The sequence below is a fragment of the Anabrus simplex genome, chromosome 2 (genome assembly GCF_040414725.1).
Source record: "Anabrus simplex isolate iqAnaSimp1 chromosome 2, ASM4041472v1, whole genome shotgun sequence".
Lineage (NCBI taxonomy): Eukaryota > Metazoa > Arthropoda > Insecta > Orthoptera > Tettigoniidae > Anabrus > Anabrus simplex.
Genome location: NC_090266.1, coordinates 45,411,357 through 45,433,391, shown reverse-complemented (window position 1 = coordinate 45,433,391; position 22,035 = coordinate 45,411,357). Strand labels below are relative to the sequence as shown.

The window sequence follows — 22,035 nt, the reverse complement described above, 5'->3', positions numbered from 1 at the left end:
ACTATATGTTAGTAGTTTTTATCACATCCATATGTTGGAATATTGTAGAATGCTTGGTACAAACATATCCATGAACGTATGCAACGATTTACCAACATGAATTAAACTCCAAAGTGTACATCAAGAATGCTATAAACATTTTAAGTGTAAAATTGTATTTTAACAAATTATCTGTTACTAACACAAGTATGAAAGATGAATTTTTCACCTAATCAATACTTTATTTACAAAATGTTTAAAATTATCTACATTAAACAGTACCGATTTCGACCCGTAAATAGGTCATCATCAGCTATTGGTGAAGCTGCTTAATAGCGATTGTACATAAAACATTACTAAAAACTAATTTAACAAGAATGCCTTATTCTAATATAATACTACTGTTGAGATATATACATATGGTACAAATATAAGGCTTTGACTAGTTGGAGTTCCATTCAAAAATCTATACTGTTGCCAACATTACGTCAAACAAGATTATATACATATGGTACAATGAAGTGCTTTGGCATGCTGGAGTCCTTCGAATGCCACATATTCCAAAAATTGAATAGCTGAGGTTGAAAATATAGTTTTTATAGAATAAAGGATCACTGAGGTTTTGGTGTCAAGTTCTAATGTCTATGCAGTATGCCAGCATTATGTCCAACTGTTGTATAGATACAATCATGGTGCATTGTTGGGCCGCAATTTTGCGGGGAATGTAGTAGACTGAGGTTCAGTAGTTTGTTTAACAGGTACTATGTTCATACTTAGTGCATGTTGTTGCTGATACATGCAAGCTTTCAGGATCCTTGTTGAGGCATATCATGCTATGGATGAAATTTTGAAATTAAATAAAGTAGGTTGATAGAGCTCCCCTCTTCATACTTGCATTTATGCTCAGCTTGTGAAATTTAATGTAGTCTTTTTAATAAAGACAATTACTGTATTGTAAAGGTGGAATTACAAAATCTAAATTTTCACAAGTTGATACTTTGACAATACGGGCTCTAATATGAAATTTATAACGTGCAATTTATGCTCAGGTAAATTCAAAAATCTGAGAAAGAAAAAGGAAGTAAGAATTAGAATAACTGATAGAGAGTGCCTGCTAAATGATTTGTGTGCTATAGAGTGTGTGTTACTTACGTGTGAGCTGGATATGTCTTCAAGTATAGTCGGGAGTGTGCTGCACACTCTTGCGTGTACGTCATGTGGCTGTCGGAGTGTTCAGATTGAGAGGTGGTGGGGAGGGGGTGGGGTGGAGTAGGGTGTGTCTTTTGGGTTGTGTGTGGGTTTGTGTCTGTTGATTCTTTTTAAAAATGTGTCTTTTAGAATGGGAATGGCTGTGTTGAAGAGAATTTTTGTTATATCTGTGATTTCATTTAAGTTGAGGTTGGGATTAGCGTATTGGTCCATATTGATATAAGAATCTTCCATTATATTGAGTAATGGGCCTGTGAGGTTAATGTTTAAAACTTCCATATCATTCTCGATATTAGTTAACCTATGCTTGTGCTCGTCAACATGTTGCCCTATGGATGAAAAACGATTATATTTAGTGGCTTTGACGTGTTCGCTGTACCGAATAGGAAAACATCTGCCGGTGCGTCCAATGTAGCTGGCTTCACAATCGTTACATTTTATGCGGCACACTCCTGAGTGGCTGTATTTGTTGTTTACGTTGACAGATTTAGTGTTATGTAAAATGGAAGCATTGTTACGTGTGGTTCTGCAAGCTATTCTTTGATTGTGTCTTTTGAAAATATTAGTTATGGGGTGGATGTGGGTGTTATTAAAGGTAAAAAGTGCGTAGTCTTTCTTAGGTTTGTATCAGCAACAACATACAATAAGAATGAACATACTACCTGTTAATCGCTTAAGTTCGGCCAGTATCTAGTATTCGGGAGATAGTAGGTTCGAACCCCACTGCCGGAAGCCCTGAAAATGGTTTTCCGTGGTTTATTTAGTATTAAAAACTTCATTTTTTGTCCTATTGACTCAAGATTTTACACTCCTTGGTAAAGCTAAAGGTTCCACCTATTCAATACATTATCATAATGGTCTGTTTAGAACATCACATATTTATTTCACTTATTGTAAAATACATCTTAGGGGCCGGTTTCGGCAATCCACTATGCCATCATCAGCCATTGCAAGTTTAATAGCAAGGAACATTCAAAAAAGTAAAAATATGCTATATAATCAGTATAGAATGTATGCTTGGCATACTTTTAACAGCAAGTCCTATTCTACATGAAAACATTAAAAATAGCTAGATAACATTGACCCATTGTACTATACAAATAACATGTCGTTTTTGAATACAGTATTATTTGGTGCGTCTAAAATTATTTTTGTATATGAATAAAAAAGTCTATGATTTGGTGTAGCTTATCTACAAGGAATTTTATATGAAATTGATAAGTGATTCTACAAAGCATTTGCCATTTTAAACCACAGTTTTTTAACAGCAAGTCCTATTCTACATGAAAAACATTATAAATGGCTAGATAACATTGACCCATTGTATTATACAGGTACATGTCTTTTTAAAAATACAGTATTATTTGGTGCGTCTAAAATTGTTTTTAGGTGATTGAAAAGGTCTATAATTTGGTGTAGTTGATGTACAGGAAGTTCATATAAAATTGATAAATTATTCTACAAAACATCTGCCATTATTAAAGCACAGTTTTTTGGTTCCTCATGATATGCGACTTATACTGTTTGATAATATATACAGGTTCTTCTTTCTTAAAAATTATTGACAAAACAGTCTATGTTTGACTAATATAAGGAGTAGCAGATTTCTGATATGTTTAACCTTATTTTAGTATCTGAACCTTGCTTCGTAGTATTTTTTCAAGATAAATAACTGTATGGCTGAGGCCGAAACTATGGTTGAGATCTTGAATATTATTTTATATGCCAGGTGGAAGTGGGCAGTAATTAGTATTAATCTCGAACCAGCACGGACCTCAGGTTGAATGTAACAGCGTGTAGAGAGAGTGAGGAACAAATGCTGAATGTCTGGACTATGAAGCAAGGTTCAAATACTAAAATAAGATTAAACATATCAGAAACCTGCTACTCCTTACATTAGTCAAACATAGACTGTTTTGTCAATAATTTTTAAGAAAGAGGAACCTGTATATATTATCAAACAGTATAAGTCACATATCATGAGGAACCAAAAACTGTGCTTTAATAATGGCAGATGTTTTGTAGAATCATTTATCAATTTTATATGAACTTCCTGTACATCAACTACACCAAATTATAGACTTTTTCAATCACCTAAAAAACAATTTTAGACGCACCAAATAATACTGTATTTTTAAAAAAGACATGTACCTGTATAATACAATGGGTCAATGTTATCTAGCCATTTATAACGTTTTTCATGTAGAATAGGACTTGCTGTTAAAAAACTGTGGTTTAAAATGGCAAATGCTTTGTAGAATCACTTATCAATTTCATATAAAATTTCTTCTACATAAGCTACACCAAATCATAGACTTTTTTAATCATATACAAAAATAATTTTAGACGCACCAAATAATACTGTATTCAAAAACGACATGTTATTTGTATAGTACAATGGGTCAATGTTATCTAGCTATTTTTAATGCTTTTCATGTAGAATAGGACTTGCTGTTAAAAGTATGCCAAGCATACATTCTATACTGATTCTATAGCATATTTTTACTTTTTGGAATATTCCTTGCTATTAAACTTTCAATGGCTGATGATGGCATAGTGGATTGCCGAAACCGGTCCCAAAGATGTATTTTACAATAAGTTAAATAAATATGTGATGTTCTAAACAGACCATTATGATAATGTATTGAATAGGTGGAACTTTAAGCTTTACCAAGCATTGTAAAATTTCCGTGGTTTACCATTTTCACACAAGGAAAATGCTGGGGCTGTACCTTAATTAAGGCCACGACCGCTTCCTTCCCACTCCTAACCCTTCCCTGTCCCATCGTCACCATAAGATGCATCTGTGTCGGTGCGACGTAAACCAACTAGCAAAAAAGTACCTGTTAAACAAACTACTGAACCTCAGTCTACTACGTTCCCCGCAAAATTGCAGCCCAACAAAGCACCTTGATTGTATCTAGACAACAGTTGGACATATTGCCGGCATACTGCATAGATATTTGAACTTGACACCAAAACCTCAGTGATCCTTTATTCTACGAAATTGGTTTGAAAAGTCCGTGCAAAGTCCGAGAGATGGCACCACCGGTGAATATCGAGGTCATGTCTAGTTAGTAGCATCTCTTGATTGAATGCACACCAAGTTTCAGCCATATTGGTCTATTTTCTTGTGTTTGGCGTTCGTGTGAATCAAGGAAGTCGAGTGATTTTCAAGAAATGGACGAAAAAGAATTTCGCGTGGTGATTAAAAATTACTTTATGAAAGGCAAACGCCCCAGGAAACTAAAGAGAAGCTTGATAAACATTATGGTGACTCTGTACCTTCTATTAGAACAGTTCATAAGTGGTTTCAAAATTTTCGGACTGGCCATATGGGCACAAGACTCTGAACGTTCTGGACGGCCTGTGGAGGTTACGAATCCCGAAATTATTGATCAAATCCATGATATGGTGATGGATGACAGAAGAGTTAAGGTGCGTGAGATTGCTAGTACTGTGGGTATCTCGATGAACGGGTACATAATATTTTGCATAAACATTTGGACATGAGAAAGTTATCCGCAAAATGGGTGCCGGGACTGCTCACGCTTGACCAAAAACGGAATCGTGTGAAGTGTTGCAAGGATGGTTTGCAGCTATTCTAGAAGAATCTGGAGGACTTTAGGCGTCGTTTCGTCACTGTGGATGAAACGGATACATTACTATACTCCTGAGACCAAACAACAATCTAAACAATGGGTTACCAAGGGGTAATCTGCACAAAAAAGGTGAAGACCGCTCCTTCGGCCGGAAAGGTTATGGCAACTGTCTTTTGGGAATCGCAAGGGATAATCCTCATCGACTACCTGGAAAAGGGTAAAACTATTACAGGTGCATATTATTCATCGTTATTGGACCGTTTGAAAACCGAGCTGCAAGAAAAACTCCCGCGATTTGCCCACAAGAAAGTCCTTTTCCATTACGACAACGCACCAGCACACACCTCAGCAGTTGTGGTCGCAAAATTAATGGAAATAGGATTCCAACTCGTTTCACATCCCACCTATTCTCCAGACTTGGCTTCCCCAATTTGAAGAAATGGCTGGCGGGACAAAGATTTTATTCAAACGAGGAGGTGATTGCAAACACTAATGGATATTTTGCATACTTGGACAAATCCTATTATTCGGAAGGGATCAACAAACTATAACATCATTGGACGAAGTCTATAAGATTAAAAGGAGACTATGTCTAAAAATAAAAAGGTTTACCCCAAACTCGTAAGTAGTTTTTATTTTCGCACGGACTTTTCAAACGCCACTCGTATAAGAACTATACTTTCAACATCAGCTATACAATTTTTGGAATATGTGGCATTCAAGGGACTCCAGCATGTCAAAGCACTTCATTGAACCATATGTATATAATCTTGCTTGACGTAATGTTGGCAACAGTATAGGATTTTGAATGGAACTCCAAATAGTCAAAGCACTTCATTGTACCACATGTATATATCTTAAAAGTAGTATTATATTAGAATAAGGCATTCTTGTTAAATTCGTTTTTGGTAATGTTTTATGTACAATCGCTATTAAGCAGGTTCACCAACAGTTGATGATGACCTATTTACGGGTCGAAACCGGTACTGTTTTAATGTAGATAATTTTAAATATTTTGTAAATAAAGTATTGATCAGGTGGAAAACTCATCCTTCATCTTGTGTTCTCAAATTATCAGTACGGACAATGAAGCTGATAGATTATATTATCACAATACTCACGAACAGTATACACCAGAATTTTAAGTAACAGTGCATGTCATAAAATATCGACACTTATTTTTTTAAACCAAAGGACACATAATATCATTGTATATTTTAATATCATCACTCATATCATGTGACTTTCTTCATTAGATTTAGTAAAGTTTTTAAATTATACGTCAAGTTAACTTTGGATTTCATGACCAGCTGAAGATGACCTCTGTGAAGGTCGAAACTGGTACTGCATATTAATAAGACATAATAAAGTACTGATTAGGTGGACAGTACCCATTCTTTGTAATTGTGAATACAAGTATCAATATGCACATGAAAATGATCGATTATGATAAGCTGTATGTTCCAAGCTATCAGTAGAGAGATGATGTGGAATGACATTTGTAGATGAATAACGATGAGTGGTGTTTTTTAAAGTAGGAAAGATCACAATATGAAAATAAAGTAGCAATTTAGGGCTACAAATTGGGGCAAGTGTTTTTTATCATAAGAGAATTTAAGGATTGGAATAATTTACCAATATTGTTTGTTATTTCTATTTAACAGTCAGAATTACTCTAAATCTATTCTCCATGTAATGTGTTCAGTGAATTTAATTAATTAATGTGCAGAAGTAATACTGATGTAATAATATGCAGGTCCCTGATATGATTTGGTTCCTTGGGCCTTTGAAGTCAATAAATCAGAAACTACATTAACAGCAGTATCAATTAAGGTTAAGTTATAAGGAGATTCCCACCTTCCAATACAATGCATTTCTTATAACAGTTTTATTGTTTACATGACATAATCTAGCTTAATCTCTAGGTGTATACTAAGTTGATAGAACATGTTTCGTTCCAATTATGGAACATCTTCAGCTAAAAGATTAAACAAAAATGGCAAGACAATTAAAACACATATAATGATTATGGTGATGAAATAAAATGTTCGTTCATGTTGGGTAAAATTTCCAACAAGTCAGTGTCCAAGTAACGAAGTGAAATCGGCGTAAGGGGTCTTCTTTATGCTGGAGACGTGTATACTTATTGATCTTGAAGGTAAAATTAGTAATATAAAATATTTTCTTAGAGTATGGTTGTCGTGGAACTCTTGTAAACAACCGTAGTTGAAGTTGAGTTTTGGAGTTAGACCGTTAAAATGTGTCTGTAACAAGAAGAAATTAAGTAAGGAGGGAGATATTTTAAATGAGAAAACCTTGTAAGAATGTATGTTAGTGATGTATAAAAGGATATATGAAATTGTTTTCACCACACAGTCGGTCGTATTGTATTTAGCGTCCTCCCTTACGTCGTAACGTCAACTGACTGAGTTCTATGAGTGGGTGAGGAGCTTACGGTAAGCGAGGAGAAGCGGAAGGAGAGGTAGGGGAAGTGGGGGAAACAGGGGGGAATGTTGTGTAGAGTGGAGTTAACTGAGAAGTGGTGTTGTGATAGGCGAGGGAAAACGTAAGGAGAAGTAGGGGGAATGTTGTGTAATGTGGAGCTAACTGAAAGGAGATGTGTGGGATATTTTCCGGATCCTTTTTATGGCTTTTCTAGATGAGTCTAATTCGGTAGCCTCTTCTAGCAATATATTGATATTCTCCATTATTTCGTTAATGTTCTGGCTGGGGTTTTGTTTCTGATCAATCTCAATATAGATATTCTCCAAAATACTCATAAATTTACATTTGTTTAACGTTCGCAGAATGGTCAAGTCCCTTTCTATTGTCGTAAAATTATGTCTATATCCAGTTATATGAAGGCTCATGGCCGAGTATTTCCTGTGTTTCTCAGCATTAATATGTTCCTGGTATATTACTAAGAAGTTACGTCCTGTTTGTCCAATGTATGAATTGGCACAATTTGCACATTTAAGTTTATTATATCACCGAATTTAAATATCTGTTATTACTTGTAATGCTTCGGTGATTGAAAATTAAACGTTGATTTTTATTATTGGTGCGAAAAGCAATTTTGAAATTAAGTTTCTTAAAAATATTAGTAATCTGGTAAATGTTCCCATTATTATAAGTGAAAGTGGCAAAGTTTTTTATGTTCTTTTATCAGCTGCGTTTGAGGTTTATTCTTCATTTTATTTATTAATCTATCTACGTAATGTTTTGTGTGTCCGTTTCTTATCGCTATTTTGTGAATGAGATTAATTTCTTTCGGAGATCGTTAATTGACAAGGGAATGTTAAAGGCTCTATTTAACATGCTTGAAAAGGATCTCCTTTTATATGCCTCAGGATGGTATGAATCTTTTCGTATGGTATTTATAGTTTGGGTCGGTTTTCTAAAAATTGAAAAGGATAAATTTTCTTCTTTTCTTTCGACTGTTAAATACAGGAAATTTAGTTCTTTATTGTTCTCCGTTTCTAATGTGAATTTTATGAAAGGGTCTAAATTGTTGATTTCGTCTATTAAATTAGCGTTAGTATTGATTTGTTCATCTATAATTACAAAAATGTCATCAACAAACCGTAGCCAGATAATAATACCTTTTCCTTCATTTAATATTTTTTGTTTTTCTAAATAATCCATGTATATTTAAGTATATTTCAGCAAGGATGCCTGACGCTGAGGATCCTATTGGGAGACCTCTCTGTTGATTATACTGTGTTATTGAAGGAAAAGTGATTATTGTTAAGGGTAAATTCTAGGAGCAGCATAAATTCTTCTATTTCATGGTTACCAAGTTTCTTATGTGTCCTTAAGTTGTTCTTAATTATATCTATTCTTTTGTGGGGATGATAGAATAAATATTAGTAACGTCGAAGGAGTTCAAGGTGAAAGATTGTTTTAATTTAGTGTTCTTAACCATTTTACAAATTTCTATTGAATTACTGATTGTGGTTCCACTTTGGAAAGTATAGTACGTTTTTAGAAAACTATTCATATGTTTAAGAGGTTTTGTAGGTGGGGCTGTTTTTAAAGTTAATAATTGGTCTTGTGGGCGTGTCAGGTTGGTGTATCTTAGGCAAAGCTCTTGCTGTCGGTAGTCTTGGTGTCGTGTTAATTAAGCTTGATATTTCATTCTCATTAAAGATGAAATTAATGTTTTTAAGTATTTGTTTTAATTTTCTTTGGACAGAGTTAGTCGGGTCTTTCTTCATTTTAGTTAAAGTATTATCAGAGAAAATGCTTTGATTTTTTCTATGTACTCTTTTTTGTGCATGATAACCGACACATTATCTTTTTGATATAGATGTTGATTCCCATAGGGAATCCGAAATATTTGTCCCGAATGAGTAAATTTATAATACCAATATAAATGGACCGTTATTGGGCATTATTAATTTTCCAGCTAACTCATTCCAGGTTGCTATCGCTTCGCCCTCGTGTGCTAGGTTGGGCTCATCAGTTGGTATGTAGCACACCTACCAATACGCTGGCTAGTGCATACCGTGGAGGCCACTGTGTAGGCTACTTGGAGCCACCGGCAGTGCCTATGCACTATGAGAGACTTTGTCTCCTTACCAAAAATTGATGCCTGCTTGGCTATCAGATGGTATAGATGTTGATTCCCATAGGGAATCTGAAATATTTGTCCCGAATGAGTAAATTTATAATACCAATATAAATGGTCCGTTATTGGACATTATAAATTTTCCAGCTAACTCATTCCAGGTTGCCAGCGCTTCGCCCTCGTGTGCTAGGTTGGGTTCATCAGTTGGTAACTAGCACACCTACCAAACCGCTGGGTGGAATGAGTTAGCTGGAAAATTTATAATGTCCAATAACAGGCCATTTATATTGGTATTATAAATTTACTCATTCGGGACAAATATTTCAGATTCCCTATGGGAATCAACATCTATATCATCTGATAGCCAAGCAGGCATCAATTTTTAGTAAAGAGACAAAGTCTCTCACAGTGCATAGGCACTGCCGGTGGCTCCAAGTAGTCTACTCAGTGGCCCCCATGGTATGCACTAGCCAGCGTCTTGGTAGGTGGGCTAGGTACCAACTGATGAGCCCAACCTAGCACACGAGGGCGAAGCGCTGGCAACCTGGAATGAGTTAGCTGGAAAATTTATAATGTCCAATAACGGACCATTTATATTGGTATTATAAATTTACTCATTCGGGACAAATATTTCAGATTCCCTGTGGGAATCAACATCTGTACCATCTGATAGCCAAGCAGGCATCAATTTTTGGTAAAGAGACAAAGTCTCTCATAGTGCATAGGCACTGCCGGTGGCTCCAAGTAGCCTACACTGTGGCCTCCACGGTATGCACTAGCCAGCGTCTTGGTAGGTGTGCTACGTACCAACTGATGAGCCCAACCTAGCACACGAGGGCGAAGCGATTGCAACCTGGAATGAGTTAGCTGGAAAATTTATAATGCCCAATAACGGACCATTTATATTGGTATTACATTACCTTTATCCGCCTTTGTGATTATAAGGTCATTATCTTTTATTTTTTAAGTCTTTAATGTCTTTAGAAGGTAAATGGAGCATGTTATCTTTCTGATCTTTAAATAATTCTGGAAGTTTCTTTTTGAGTTCGAATTTAGTTTCAAGTTGTTGGTCTACTGGGAGCTGAGCTATGACTCGTTCCACTTCGGCAATGGTTGTTATGTATTGCTTTTGATTATATGGACTAGACCAATTATGTTTGGGTCCTTTGTTGATGATCTGTAACTCTTTGTCCTCAAAAACAACGTCAGATTCTTAGTTGGAAGGTGAAAAGTTGAATTGGGTTCGATGTTAATGTTAGCTCCAACCTACACAACATTCCCTTCTCCTTCCGTTTCCTCTCCCTATCAACAACACCACTTCTCAGTTAGCTTCACCTTACACAACATTCTCCCTGCTTCTCCCACTTCCCCTACCTCTCCTTCCGCTTCTCCTCGCTTACTGCAAGCTCCTCACACACTCATAGAACTCAGTCAGTTGACGTTACGACGTAAGGGAGGACGCTAAATAAAATACGACCGACTGTGAGGTAAAAACAGTTTCATATATCCTTTTATACCTCACTAACATACATTCTTACAAGGTTTTCTTATTTAAAATATCTCCCTCCTTACTTAATTTCTTCTTGTTTCAGACACATTTTAACAGTCTAACTCCAAAACTCAACTTCAACTACGGTTGTTTACAAGAGTTCCCCGACAACCATACTCTAACAAAATATTTTATATTACTAATTTTATCTTCAAGATCAACAAGTATACACGTCTCCAGCATAAAGAAGACCCCTTACGCCGATTTTACTTCATTACTTGGACATTGACTTGTTGGAAATTTTACCCAACATGAATGAACATTTTATTTCATCACCATAATCATTATATGTGTTTTAATTGTCTTGCCATTTTGTTTATTCTTTTAGCTGAAGGTGTTCCATAATCGGAACGAAACATGTTCTATCTACTTAGTATACACCTAGAGATTAAGCTAGATTATTCCATGTAAACAATAAAACTCTTATAAGAAATTGACAAGTATTGGAAAGTGGGAATCTCCTTATAACTTAATCTTAGTTGCGTTGAGACAATACGGGACAAAATACGAGATTTATAAGCAGCAATATCAATTACCGGTACCTCGTGTTAACTCTTAGGAAGTAACCTTGTACAGGGGTTAAACCGTTTCTAGAGATATAATTCATTCCTCGAGAGTTACTGGTGAATAAAGTACAGTAATTCGTCTTCGCTTCATTTGTTGTCAACACAGTAAGCCTACTTGAACATAAGTAATTCTCAATGACCACAAATATACAGTTACCCTTTTCTCCTAACACTCCTCATAATTCAGTATTCTTGTATGTTATCTGTATTTATTTTAGGATGTCAATCCACGGACAGGTACAAGACTTGACTGTCTCCGGCCTCCCGATAAATGGACGATAGATGACAACGACTTCCCAGAACCTCAACAAATGTCACCTCGATTTCTTCCACGTCGCTGCAGAACTGATTCCACACCAGGTAAATCTATTTAGAATTGTTAATTTACTCCCGTATTCATTTGTGTGTTTTTGATAAATACTGTATTATTTATCTATTTTTGGAGGGTTGGTGCTAGAATCACTTAAGCGCAGGAGCCAATGACCTTGAAAAGGACGCCATGAACTTTAGTCACCGGTACTCAAAATATAAACGATTTTATTTAGTGATTATATTCCTACAGCAACTTAATTCATAAGAATGTAACTTTAATAGAAATCTATACAAAAATGAGTTATGTACAAAATCACGGCTGCAATATTGTAGCCGATGAATGTACCCAGGTGCACCACCAACACAGCGCATAAGGAACACCTGATGCGTGACATCTTATGAGTTATGACACGATACCCCATGGTGATCATACTACTAGCGTGCGGATCGCTCCTCTGCATAGCAGAAAGTAACATTTGTCAATCATTGGTAAATAGGGTGACTTCAGCGAATTTAACCGTGGACAGATAGGGCTTTTTTTACAAGTTGCTTTACGTCGCACCAACACAGATAGGTCATACTGCGACAATGGGATAGGTAAGGGCTAGAAGTCAGAAGGAAGCGTCCGTGGCCTTAATTAAGGTACATCACCAGCATTTGCCCGGTGCGAAAATAGGAAACCACGTAAAACCATCTTAAGGGCAGATGACAGTGGGGTTCGAACCCACTCTCTCCCGAATACTGGATACTGGCCGCACTTAAGCGACTGTAGCTATTGAGCTCGGTGACACATAGTTGGGCCAGATGTGTAATGCCATTATCTAAGAAACAGCCGCACAAAAGTTTTCCAAGAGTGGGGTTACCATGGGAGGACATCCTGTACAAGATCACACAGCACCGGTAACGTGTGGTTGATTCGAAAGGCCAGTGTCAAATATTCCATCTGATTTCTCAGCATTGATGTACCATAGTTGAAAACATGACTCACAATTACAACAGCGGGCAAATACCAGAAATGTTGACAGTAACTATGCAATATACTCTTACCTTGCGTTGAATGTCATTCCGTACCTATAGACAACCATACTGACCCCGCTGACTCTCCATTTTAGCAAACAACGCCTCACACAAGCATTAATGGACCTTGGACGCATCGAAGAAGGTTGTCTCGAGTAACAGGTCCCATTTCTTGCTGAAGTATGTGTATGGTCGGATCTACATCCGGCATAAACCACATGAAGACGCATCCTCAGGATGCACCATCGATGTTCAGTGGCAGTGTCCGAGGAACGATCTCCTAGTTCTCTATTGGACCGTTTCTCATCGTGCCACAATCCTTGAATAGCGAACGCTACAGAAATACATTATCTGACCTTCTGCATCATTAAATTTCAGGCCATCAATCCTGACTACCGCGCCATGTTTCACCAGGACAGTGAACCATGCCACCAGGCTCGCATCACTAAAGAGTGGTTAAAGGAACAAACCAAGGAATTCTCTACAATGCCCTGACCTCAGAACAAACCAAAATGTGACCACATTCAACATGTTTTGGATATGATGGAATGAGCTGTGATATCCACTTCTACTCATCCATAGAAAGTACATGCACCAACTGACGGATTTGCTGCAGCGGGTATTGGTCGAGTTGCCCGTAGAGGATACCTTAAACGTCTATACGTCTCAACTTCTGTAAGCCTTGATTGCCCAAATATATTGTAACAATGATGTTACAGGAGAACGGGCGAGAGAAGACAAAATCGACAGAGTGGCTTCGGTGTGGGTTGGCAAGTAGCCAGAAAAACAATGGCGCCGGCGAATTTTTGAGGTTCGTAGTAAGGAAGCTCCTAGAAGAAGCTGGAAGCTTTTTAAGAAAAGAGCAGGCACCCAGAATGATCTGGAAGTGGAAACTACTAGAATCTCCCGTTGGCCTATGTAGACAGCGACACACAGTCAGTCATGAGTGAGTCAGTTGCGAGTCAACGCGTGCCTTTATGAGACAGTTGCGAGTTCATAACGAGTCCTTTCAGCATGGAGTGAGTACATCAGATGGCTATGCGGAGTTCAGTGCGACTTGTTAGTCGTGATGTGAACTGTTTCAAATGAAACCTGGTGTATCAAAGGCATTAACTGCAATGAAACTTGGTAGAGTGATCAATTAACACATCAAAACATCACTGCAAGCCTGCCATTGTTACACAGAATGTCCACGCGCATGACAAAATGACGTTTCTGAACAGGGATCTGGCAGTTTCCTTGTTTGTGCTCATAAAATATAATATTAATAGCATGCATGTTTATACGAAGGTAATCCCAAAAGTAAGGTCTCCTATTTTTTATAAATACATAGACCTGTTTATTTCTACAAGCGTTTACATCATTTTACAGCCTGAACATTCAGCTATTTTTCTACATTATAACCATTATGGTCGATGCACTTTGTAGACGCTGTGACAGTTTTTTTATGCCCATGTCATACCAGCTCGCCGCCATGCTGTTCAGGAAGTTGTGAACCTCATATTTCAGCTCTTCGTCGGTGCTGAATCGCTTTCCAGCCAAATGTGTTTGCTTGAATTTTCGCGGCTTTGGCGAAGAGGGATGCCGCCACTGGCGTGATTGTTGCTTGGTCTCAGGTGTAAAGTGGAATCCTCTTCGGCTGCAAAGCGTTGAAGAAATGCGCGGGAAGAATCAACTCGTTGCTGCATGTGGTCTTCAGTCAGCATGTGTGGCACCCATCTTGCGCACACCTTCCGGTATTTCAACTATTCCCTTAAAATTCTGCAAGCGGCGCTTCGGGATACCTCAGGAACCAAAGTGCAGAGATCATCCAGGGTGATTCCGCCGATCTTCACGCATGATTTGCTCAACCTTCAAGACTGTCTCGAAGGAAATTGACGGTCTCCCGCTCCTTTGTTCGTCGTGAGTTTCAGTCCGACTGGCTACAAACTCTTTACACCACTTACGAACATTTTTGACATCCATGCACGGCTTCTGTCAATTGGCGATGGATTTCAATCGGTTCAGTACATTTTGCGTTCAAAACCGAATAACCGCGCACACTTCGCACTCGGCAGTAACATCCAACGGGAGCTCCATTCTCAACGGCTGCCAAGCGAAGACTGAGTGCCTCAGCGCGGCGTGCGCATGTTTTTATGTGAGCGCGGGAAACACTCTTCACAATATTGTGACCAACAGCCACAGGAACAGAGTTCTGATTTATAAAAAAAATGGAGACCTTATTTTTGGGATTACCCTTGTACTTTGATGGCCAAGATTTCATACTACATATTATTTTTTTAGTTTCCATTATAAATGATACAGGAGTATTAAAACTCTAATAAATTTTATATATTCATACATCGGTACAGTACGTGTCAGTAAAATAGGTTTGTACAGCGTGAAATTCTTTTTATGGCCTCAAAAGAGCATTTAAAGTGTTTTAAGTAAATTTAAAATAAAACTAGCAGTGTATTTCTACAATGCATACACAACGTCATTCAAAATCATCATCAGTTAACTGTTCCGAGACACCCTGCTATTTTTCAGTAAGATGATTCACCCACATTTTAATAGGACCAACACAAATAGTTCCCTTGTAAGCCAAACTACATTATTACTCATTCGTAACAGCTTGCAAAATAAAAACTCAAAGCAAGAACTGTTATAAATTGTACAAGATTCGAACTCTTAAATTTATGTGATGCTCCGATTATTATTATTATTATTATTATTATTATTATTATTATTATTATTATTATTATTATTATTATTATTATTATTATTACTATTATTATTATTACATACATACATACATACATTACATACATTATCATTATAGACTGTTATGCCTTTCAGCGTTCAGTCTGCAAGCCTCTGAGAATTTACTAAACGTCGCCACAATCCTCGATTTGCAACTAGTGTTGTGGCCTCATTTAGTTCTATACCTCTTATCTTTAAATCGTTAGAAACAGAGTCTAACCATCGTCGTCTTGGTCTCCCTCTACTTCTCTTACCCTCCATAACAGAGTCCATTATTCTCCTAGGTAACCTATCCTCCTCCATTCGCCTCACATGACCCCACCACCGAAGCCGGTTTATGCGTACAGCTTCATCCATCGAGTTCATTCCTAAATTAGCCTTTATCTCCTCATTCCGAGTTCCCTCCTGCCATTGTTCCCACCTGTTTGTACCAGCAATCATTCTTGCTACTTTCATGTCTGTTACTTCTAACTTATGAATAAGATATCCTGAGTCCACCCAGCTTTCGCTCCCATAAAGCAAAGTTGGTCTGAAAACAGACCGATGTAAAGACAGTTTCGTCTGGGAGCTGACTTCCTTCTTACAGAATACTGCTGATCGCAACTGCGAGCTCACTGCATTAGCTTTACTACACCTTGATTCAATCTCACTTACTATATTACCTTCCTGGGAAAACACACAACCTAAATACTTGAAATTATCGACCTGTTCTAGCTTTGTATCACCAATCTGACATTCAGTTCTGTTGGATTTCTTACCTACTGACATCAATTTAGTCTTCGAGAGGCTAATTTTCATACCATACTCATTGCACCTATTTTCAAGTTCCAAGATGTTAGACTGCAGGCTTTCGGCACAGTCTGCCATTAAGACCAAGTCGTCAGCATAGGCCAGGCTGCTTACTACATTTCCACCTAACTGAATCCCTCCCTGCCATTTTATACCTTTCAGCATATGATCCATATAAACTACAAACAGCAAAGGTGAAAGATTACAGCCTTGTCTAACTCCTGTAAGTACCCTGAACCATGAACTCATTCTACCATCAATTCTCACTGAAGCCCAATTGTCAACATAAATGCCTTTGATTGATTTTAATAATCTACCTTTAATTCCATAGTCCCCCAGTATAGCGAACATCTTTTCCCTCGGTACCCTGTCATATGCTTTCTCTAGATCTACGAAACATAAACACAACTGCCTATTCCTCTCGTAGCATTTTTCAATTACCTGGCGCATACTGAAAATCTGATCCTGACAGCCTCTCTGTGGTCTGAAACCACACTGGTTTTCATCCAACTTCCTCTCAACGACTGATCGCACCCTCCCTTCCAAGATGCCTGTGAATACTTTGCCTGGTATACTAATCAATGAGATACCTCGATAGTTGTTGCAATCTTTCCAATTCCCTTGCTTATAGATAGGTGCAATTACTGCTTTTGTCCAATCTGAAGGAACCTTACCAACACTCCACGCTAATTTGACTACTCTATGAAGCCATTTCATCCCTGCCTTCCCACTATACTTCACCATTTCAGGTCTAATTTCATCTATTCCTGCTGCCTTATGACAATGGAGTTTATTTACTATCCTTTCCACTTCCTCAAGCATAATTTCACCAACATCATTTTCCTCCTCCCCGTGAGGTTGACTGTTTGCAACACCACCATGATGATTTCCTTTTACATTGAGAAGATGTTCAAAATATTCCCTCCACCTCTCCAGTGATTCCCTGGGATCTGTTATGAGTTCACCTGAATTACTCAAAACACTGTTCATTTTCTTTTTCCCTCCCTTCCTAAGATTCTTTATTACTGTCCAGAAAGGTTTCCCTGCTGCTTGACCTAGCCTTTCCAGGTTATTACCAAAATCTTCCCACGACTTCTTTTTGGATTCTACAACTATTTGTTTCGCTCTGTTTCTTTCATCTACGTACAAATCCCTGTCTGCCTCGGCTCTTGTTTGGAGCCATTTCTGATAAGCCTTCTTTTTACGTTTACAGGCTGCTCTCACTTCATCATTCCACCAAGATGTTCGCCTTTTCCCATCTTTACACACAGTTGTTCCTAGGCATTCCCTAGCTGTTTCTACTACAGCATCCCTGTATGCCACCCATTCACTTTCTATATCCTGAACCTGCTTACTGTCTACTGTTCGAAACTTCTCACTAATCATATCCATGTACTTCTGTCTAATTTACTCGTCCTGGAGATTTTCTACCCTTATTCGTTTGCAGACAGATTTCACTTTCTCAACCCTAGGCCTAGAGATACTTAGTTCACTACAGATCAGATAATGGTCTGTATCATCGAAAAATCCCCGAAAAACTCGTACATTCCTAAAAGATTTCCTGAATTCAAAGTCTGTTAAGATATAGTCTATTATGGATCTGGTACCCCTAGCCTCCCATGTGTAGCGGTGAATAGCCTTATGCTTGAAGAATGTATTCGTAACAGCTAAACCCATACTAGCACAGAAGTCAAGCAAACGCTTCCCATTCCCATTAGCTTCCATATCTTCCCCACATTTACCAATCACCCTTTCGTATCCTTCAGTTCTATTCCCAACTCTCGCATTGAAATCGCCCATTAGCACTATTCTATCCTTGCTGCTGTTCCTGACCACGATGTCACTCAATGCTTCATAAAACTTGTCAACTTCATCCTCATCTGCACCCTCACATGGTGAATACACGGACACAATTCTTGTCCTAATTCCTCCCACTGACAAATCTACCCACATCATTCGCTCACTTACGTGCCTAACAGAAACTATGTTGCGTGCAATGGTATTCCTGATAAAGAGCCCTACCCCAGACTCTGCCCTTCCTTTTCTAACACCCGTCAAATACACTTTAAAATCTCCCATCTCTTCCTCCTTATCTCCCCTTACCCGAATATCACTTACTCCTAGCACATCCAGATGCATCCTCTTTGCTGACTCAGCAAGTTCTACCTTCTTTCTTCCATAAGCCCCATTAATATTGATAGCTCCCCATCGAATTCCATTTCGTTCGCCAAGTTGTTTCCAAGGAGTCCCTCGCCTGTCAAATGGGAGTGGGACTCCATTACTCCCATAGGTCCTAGGCTTGCTTAAAGTGTTCTGAGCTCGGTAAATTCATGAAGCAGGATGCTGCCCTACTTGCACATAGTCCAAGTGAGGATCTCTCCTCTAACGGGTTATGGACCACCGGTGGATTGTATAGTCCTAGCCGCCTGAGCACAAGGAGGGCCACGACTCAGAATATGTCCGAGATGCCCACTCCCATTCCATAGCAACTGGTATCCCGACTCTCAGGACCACTTACTAGGCCATTCAGCCATTGCCCATGGTTCACGAACTAGGACGTGACTACAGTAACCCACAAACATTATTATTATTATTATTATTATTATTATTATTATTATTATTATCATTATTATTATTAATATCAAAAATAGGGAGAAGGCAAAATTATAAAAGTTTAATTCTGAATCTAAAATACTGATGGAATTCCACATTTTCGGTATGGTCCTTCGGCAATCGCTGGCACAGAAATGTCCTACTTCAAAGAAAAAGTTAGCATCTCTGCATGATACTACACTGCCATCCTCTACTTACTTTAAACTGTGAGATTTCCACATTATTTTTGTTTGCAATCTCCACCCCTTTAACTGTATAATTTTACGTGAAACTTAACAGCTGTCTTTTCACAATCCAGCTACGTATTTTAACAGTTCCTTTTCATTTCCAGATGCTGGCCTGATTTTGGTCTGTGAAATGAAAAGGCTGCGACTGTTCTTGTTTATGCCAGTACTGCACATTATGGCTCTCCGTAAAACTCCTGATGCAGCACAATTGTCATCATTTTTCCTACCCATCTCTAACCTCTATTCAATTACGTACATAAACATAATTAGCACAGAGACCAATCTGTGTTATAGACCAAGTGCACACCCCCCATGTGGTTACTACAAGCGTATTAGCGATACATACAGAGTCCAACACTACACGTAGCTTGTTGAGGATTCCTCTTACTGCATTGGTGCTGCTTGCGCTACTCAGTCGCCGCCTACAAACTGATAACCGGCAGTTAAAACAATAGATGGTTTCACAACCGCATATTTCACAAAAATATCAACAGAAGAAACGCTGATGATGGAAAACTTAAACCGTATTCATAGTAGGAAAATTATGCAATTTATGTGAGGGGGAAATTACATGGGTAAATACGGTATTCATTTCTAAATCTATTTTCAAATCAGGCGACAGATTTCACATCTCGTGACGATAACGACGATGCTTGTTGTATAAAGGGGCCTAACATCTAGGTTATCGGCCCCTAACGGTACCTACGAAATGTAATGACAATTTAAAAGTTCACTGACCAGAATTTAAAAATGTGATGAACAATGAAAGGATGGATATAAATTTAAAACAATCAGTGGATCCGACCCAGAAACTATCATAAACAATAGTATTACTGACCAACGACCTGCTTCTAAAGCACAATCCTGAATCGAGGATCCTTGTTGTCCAAAGTGATCCTAAATCCAGGTCAACGGCCCCTCGTAATGATACTTATCGCTAGTAAAGTAGAACCATTGTATTTGTCATGTTACAGTACTAATCAAAAGTATCGTAAACTCACGGTGTTCCACACGTTATGGTACTACTCACAAGTATTGTATGTCGCACAGGTTTGTTTCTCACATAATAGTGCCACACTCACATCTGATGAATATAATCAATTGTTAAAGACATTTCAGCCTTATTTATTAGGCAAGATGTCAGTAGAGATGGGAAACGAGAGAGCATGTTACAAGAAGCTCAAGAACTTTTCGATCTCTTTCTCATGCCAAACATCCGATGATACTCTCCGATATGGTGCAGTACACTGAGAGCAATAACGCAACTGACATCATGGTCAGCTGGACAAGTCCTTCTGTATGTGCAAGTAGTGGGAAAAGGTGGTACAAGATCTGATTTACTCCAGTCAACACACGAGGAAGGATAACAATCTGTCATTTATTTTTGAGTCTGAATCTTCAATTTATTGTGGATGGGAAAGACCTGTGCCCTTCAGCTCATAATTTACTGAATGAAATACTTTTAGGTTATACTGACCATAAGAAAATCACAAGCTTTGGAGTATTTCACAGAAGTTCCAGAAAATAAAATGTGCTATAATATTTGTTTACAGTATATTACATTCCAAAGTACTAACACAATGGTCATGATTCGCCATTCAAAGAATCATGAGACACGTCGAGGCAGTCAAGCATTGCACAACAGGGTGCTTTGGTAGCTATGTTCCGTTCTTCTTCATTCCTTCTTTGTCAATGAGCAGTATAATTTTACAGCTTAATACAAAGGGGTTTTTAACAGAAAACGTTATAGAAAGAAGAGATAAGGACAAACATGAAAACACAAAACGACAATGGCGATTTCCCACTAGTGACTCATGGACAAAGTAGCTGGGTGTGCACACTGGCTGAAAACAGACAGAAAAGTAAGGAACTTACATTATCTGTTTCAAAAATCCCACTGAATCACTCGATAATTACGAGGGCTGTAAATAAAATAGTGGCAATATTGATAGAACGGAATATTTAATTAACTAACAGGTTCAATTGAATTACATTCCTTCAGTGTAGTCACCCGCAAAGTCCATTACCTTTTGCGAAATGTCAGGAAGCCGTTGGGGTCCGTTGGCAAAGTGTTACGTCAGAAAATCGTCAGCCTCGGAAAGGTTACTCCAACTTTGGAAACAGGTCAAAGTCGCAAGGACTCATGTCTGGTGAGTACGGAGGGAGCTCCAAGACCTCCCATGCCACCATTTCAATAAGTGCTTGACCTTGTCTGTGACATGACAATGTGCATTGCCATGCACAACGATAGGGCAATCAGATGCCAGCCAGTGCATATCGGTGCCATTTCTGTACGTCGGTGAGTTGGTATGGAACCCAACAGCACACACTTTTCTTCATGTTAAGCAAAGCCGGACGCAGTTGTTGCTCCAGAAATCGGCAATATTTGTCACTGATGACGGTTTGTCCCTCAGGCACCCTCGTAGTCGTATGCCACAATCAGCATAAGTTTCAACCGACAGGGTTCCTGTCGAAATTTCTGTGAACGTGGTGAGCCTGAACGACTCTATTCATTCGACTGATGCATTAATTCAAGCTCGTACGCTCGTGCCCACGTCTCATCAATGGCGACAATACACTGCAGAAATGCATCTCTTTAGTTGCGGTATATGCCCAGGGAGATGCCAACCAATGCATACCGGTGCCATTTCTGTACGTCGGTGAGTTGGTGTGGAACCCAACAGCACACAATTTTCCTCATGTTAAAACATTTCGTCAGTATATGCCACAATGTTTGATGGCTCAGACCAAACTCTATGGATGATTTCTGGACAGTCTATCGATGGTCTACAGAAACGAGACCACTCGAATGTCAATCTGACCTTGAGGAATGAAATGGTCGACCTGTGCGGTGCAAACC

General features: G+C 38.3%; 1 protein-coding gene across 1 annotated transcript in view; it reads left to right on the top strand.

Moving 5' to 3' along the window:
* LOC136864935 (neuronal acetylcholine receptor subunit alpha-7) overlaps positions 1–22,035 on the top strand; it is a 1,331,175-nt gene that overhangs the window by 1,301,639 nt on the left and 7,501 nt on the right. Inside the window, exon 8 of the mRNA XM_067142346.2 lies at positions 11,694–11,835. Within this exon, the coding sequence (XP_066998447.1) occupies positions 11,694–11,835 (142 nt within the window). The remainder of the gene's footprint in view (positions 1–11,693; positions 11,836–22,035) is intronic.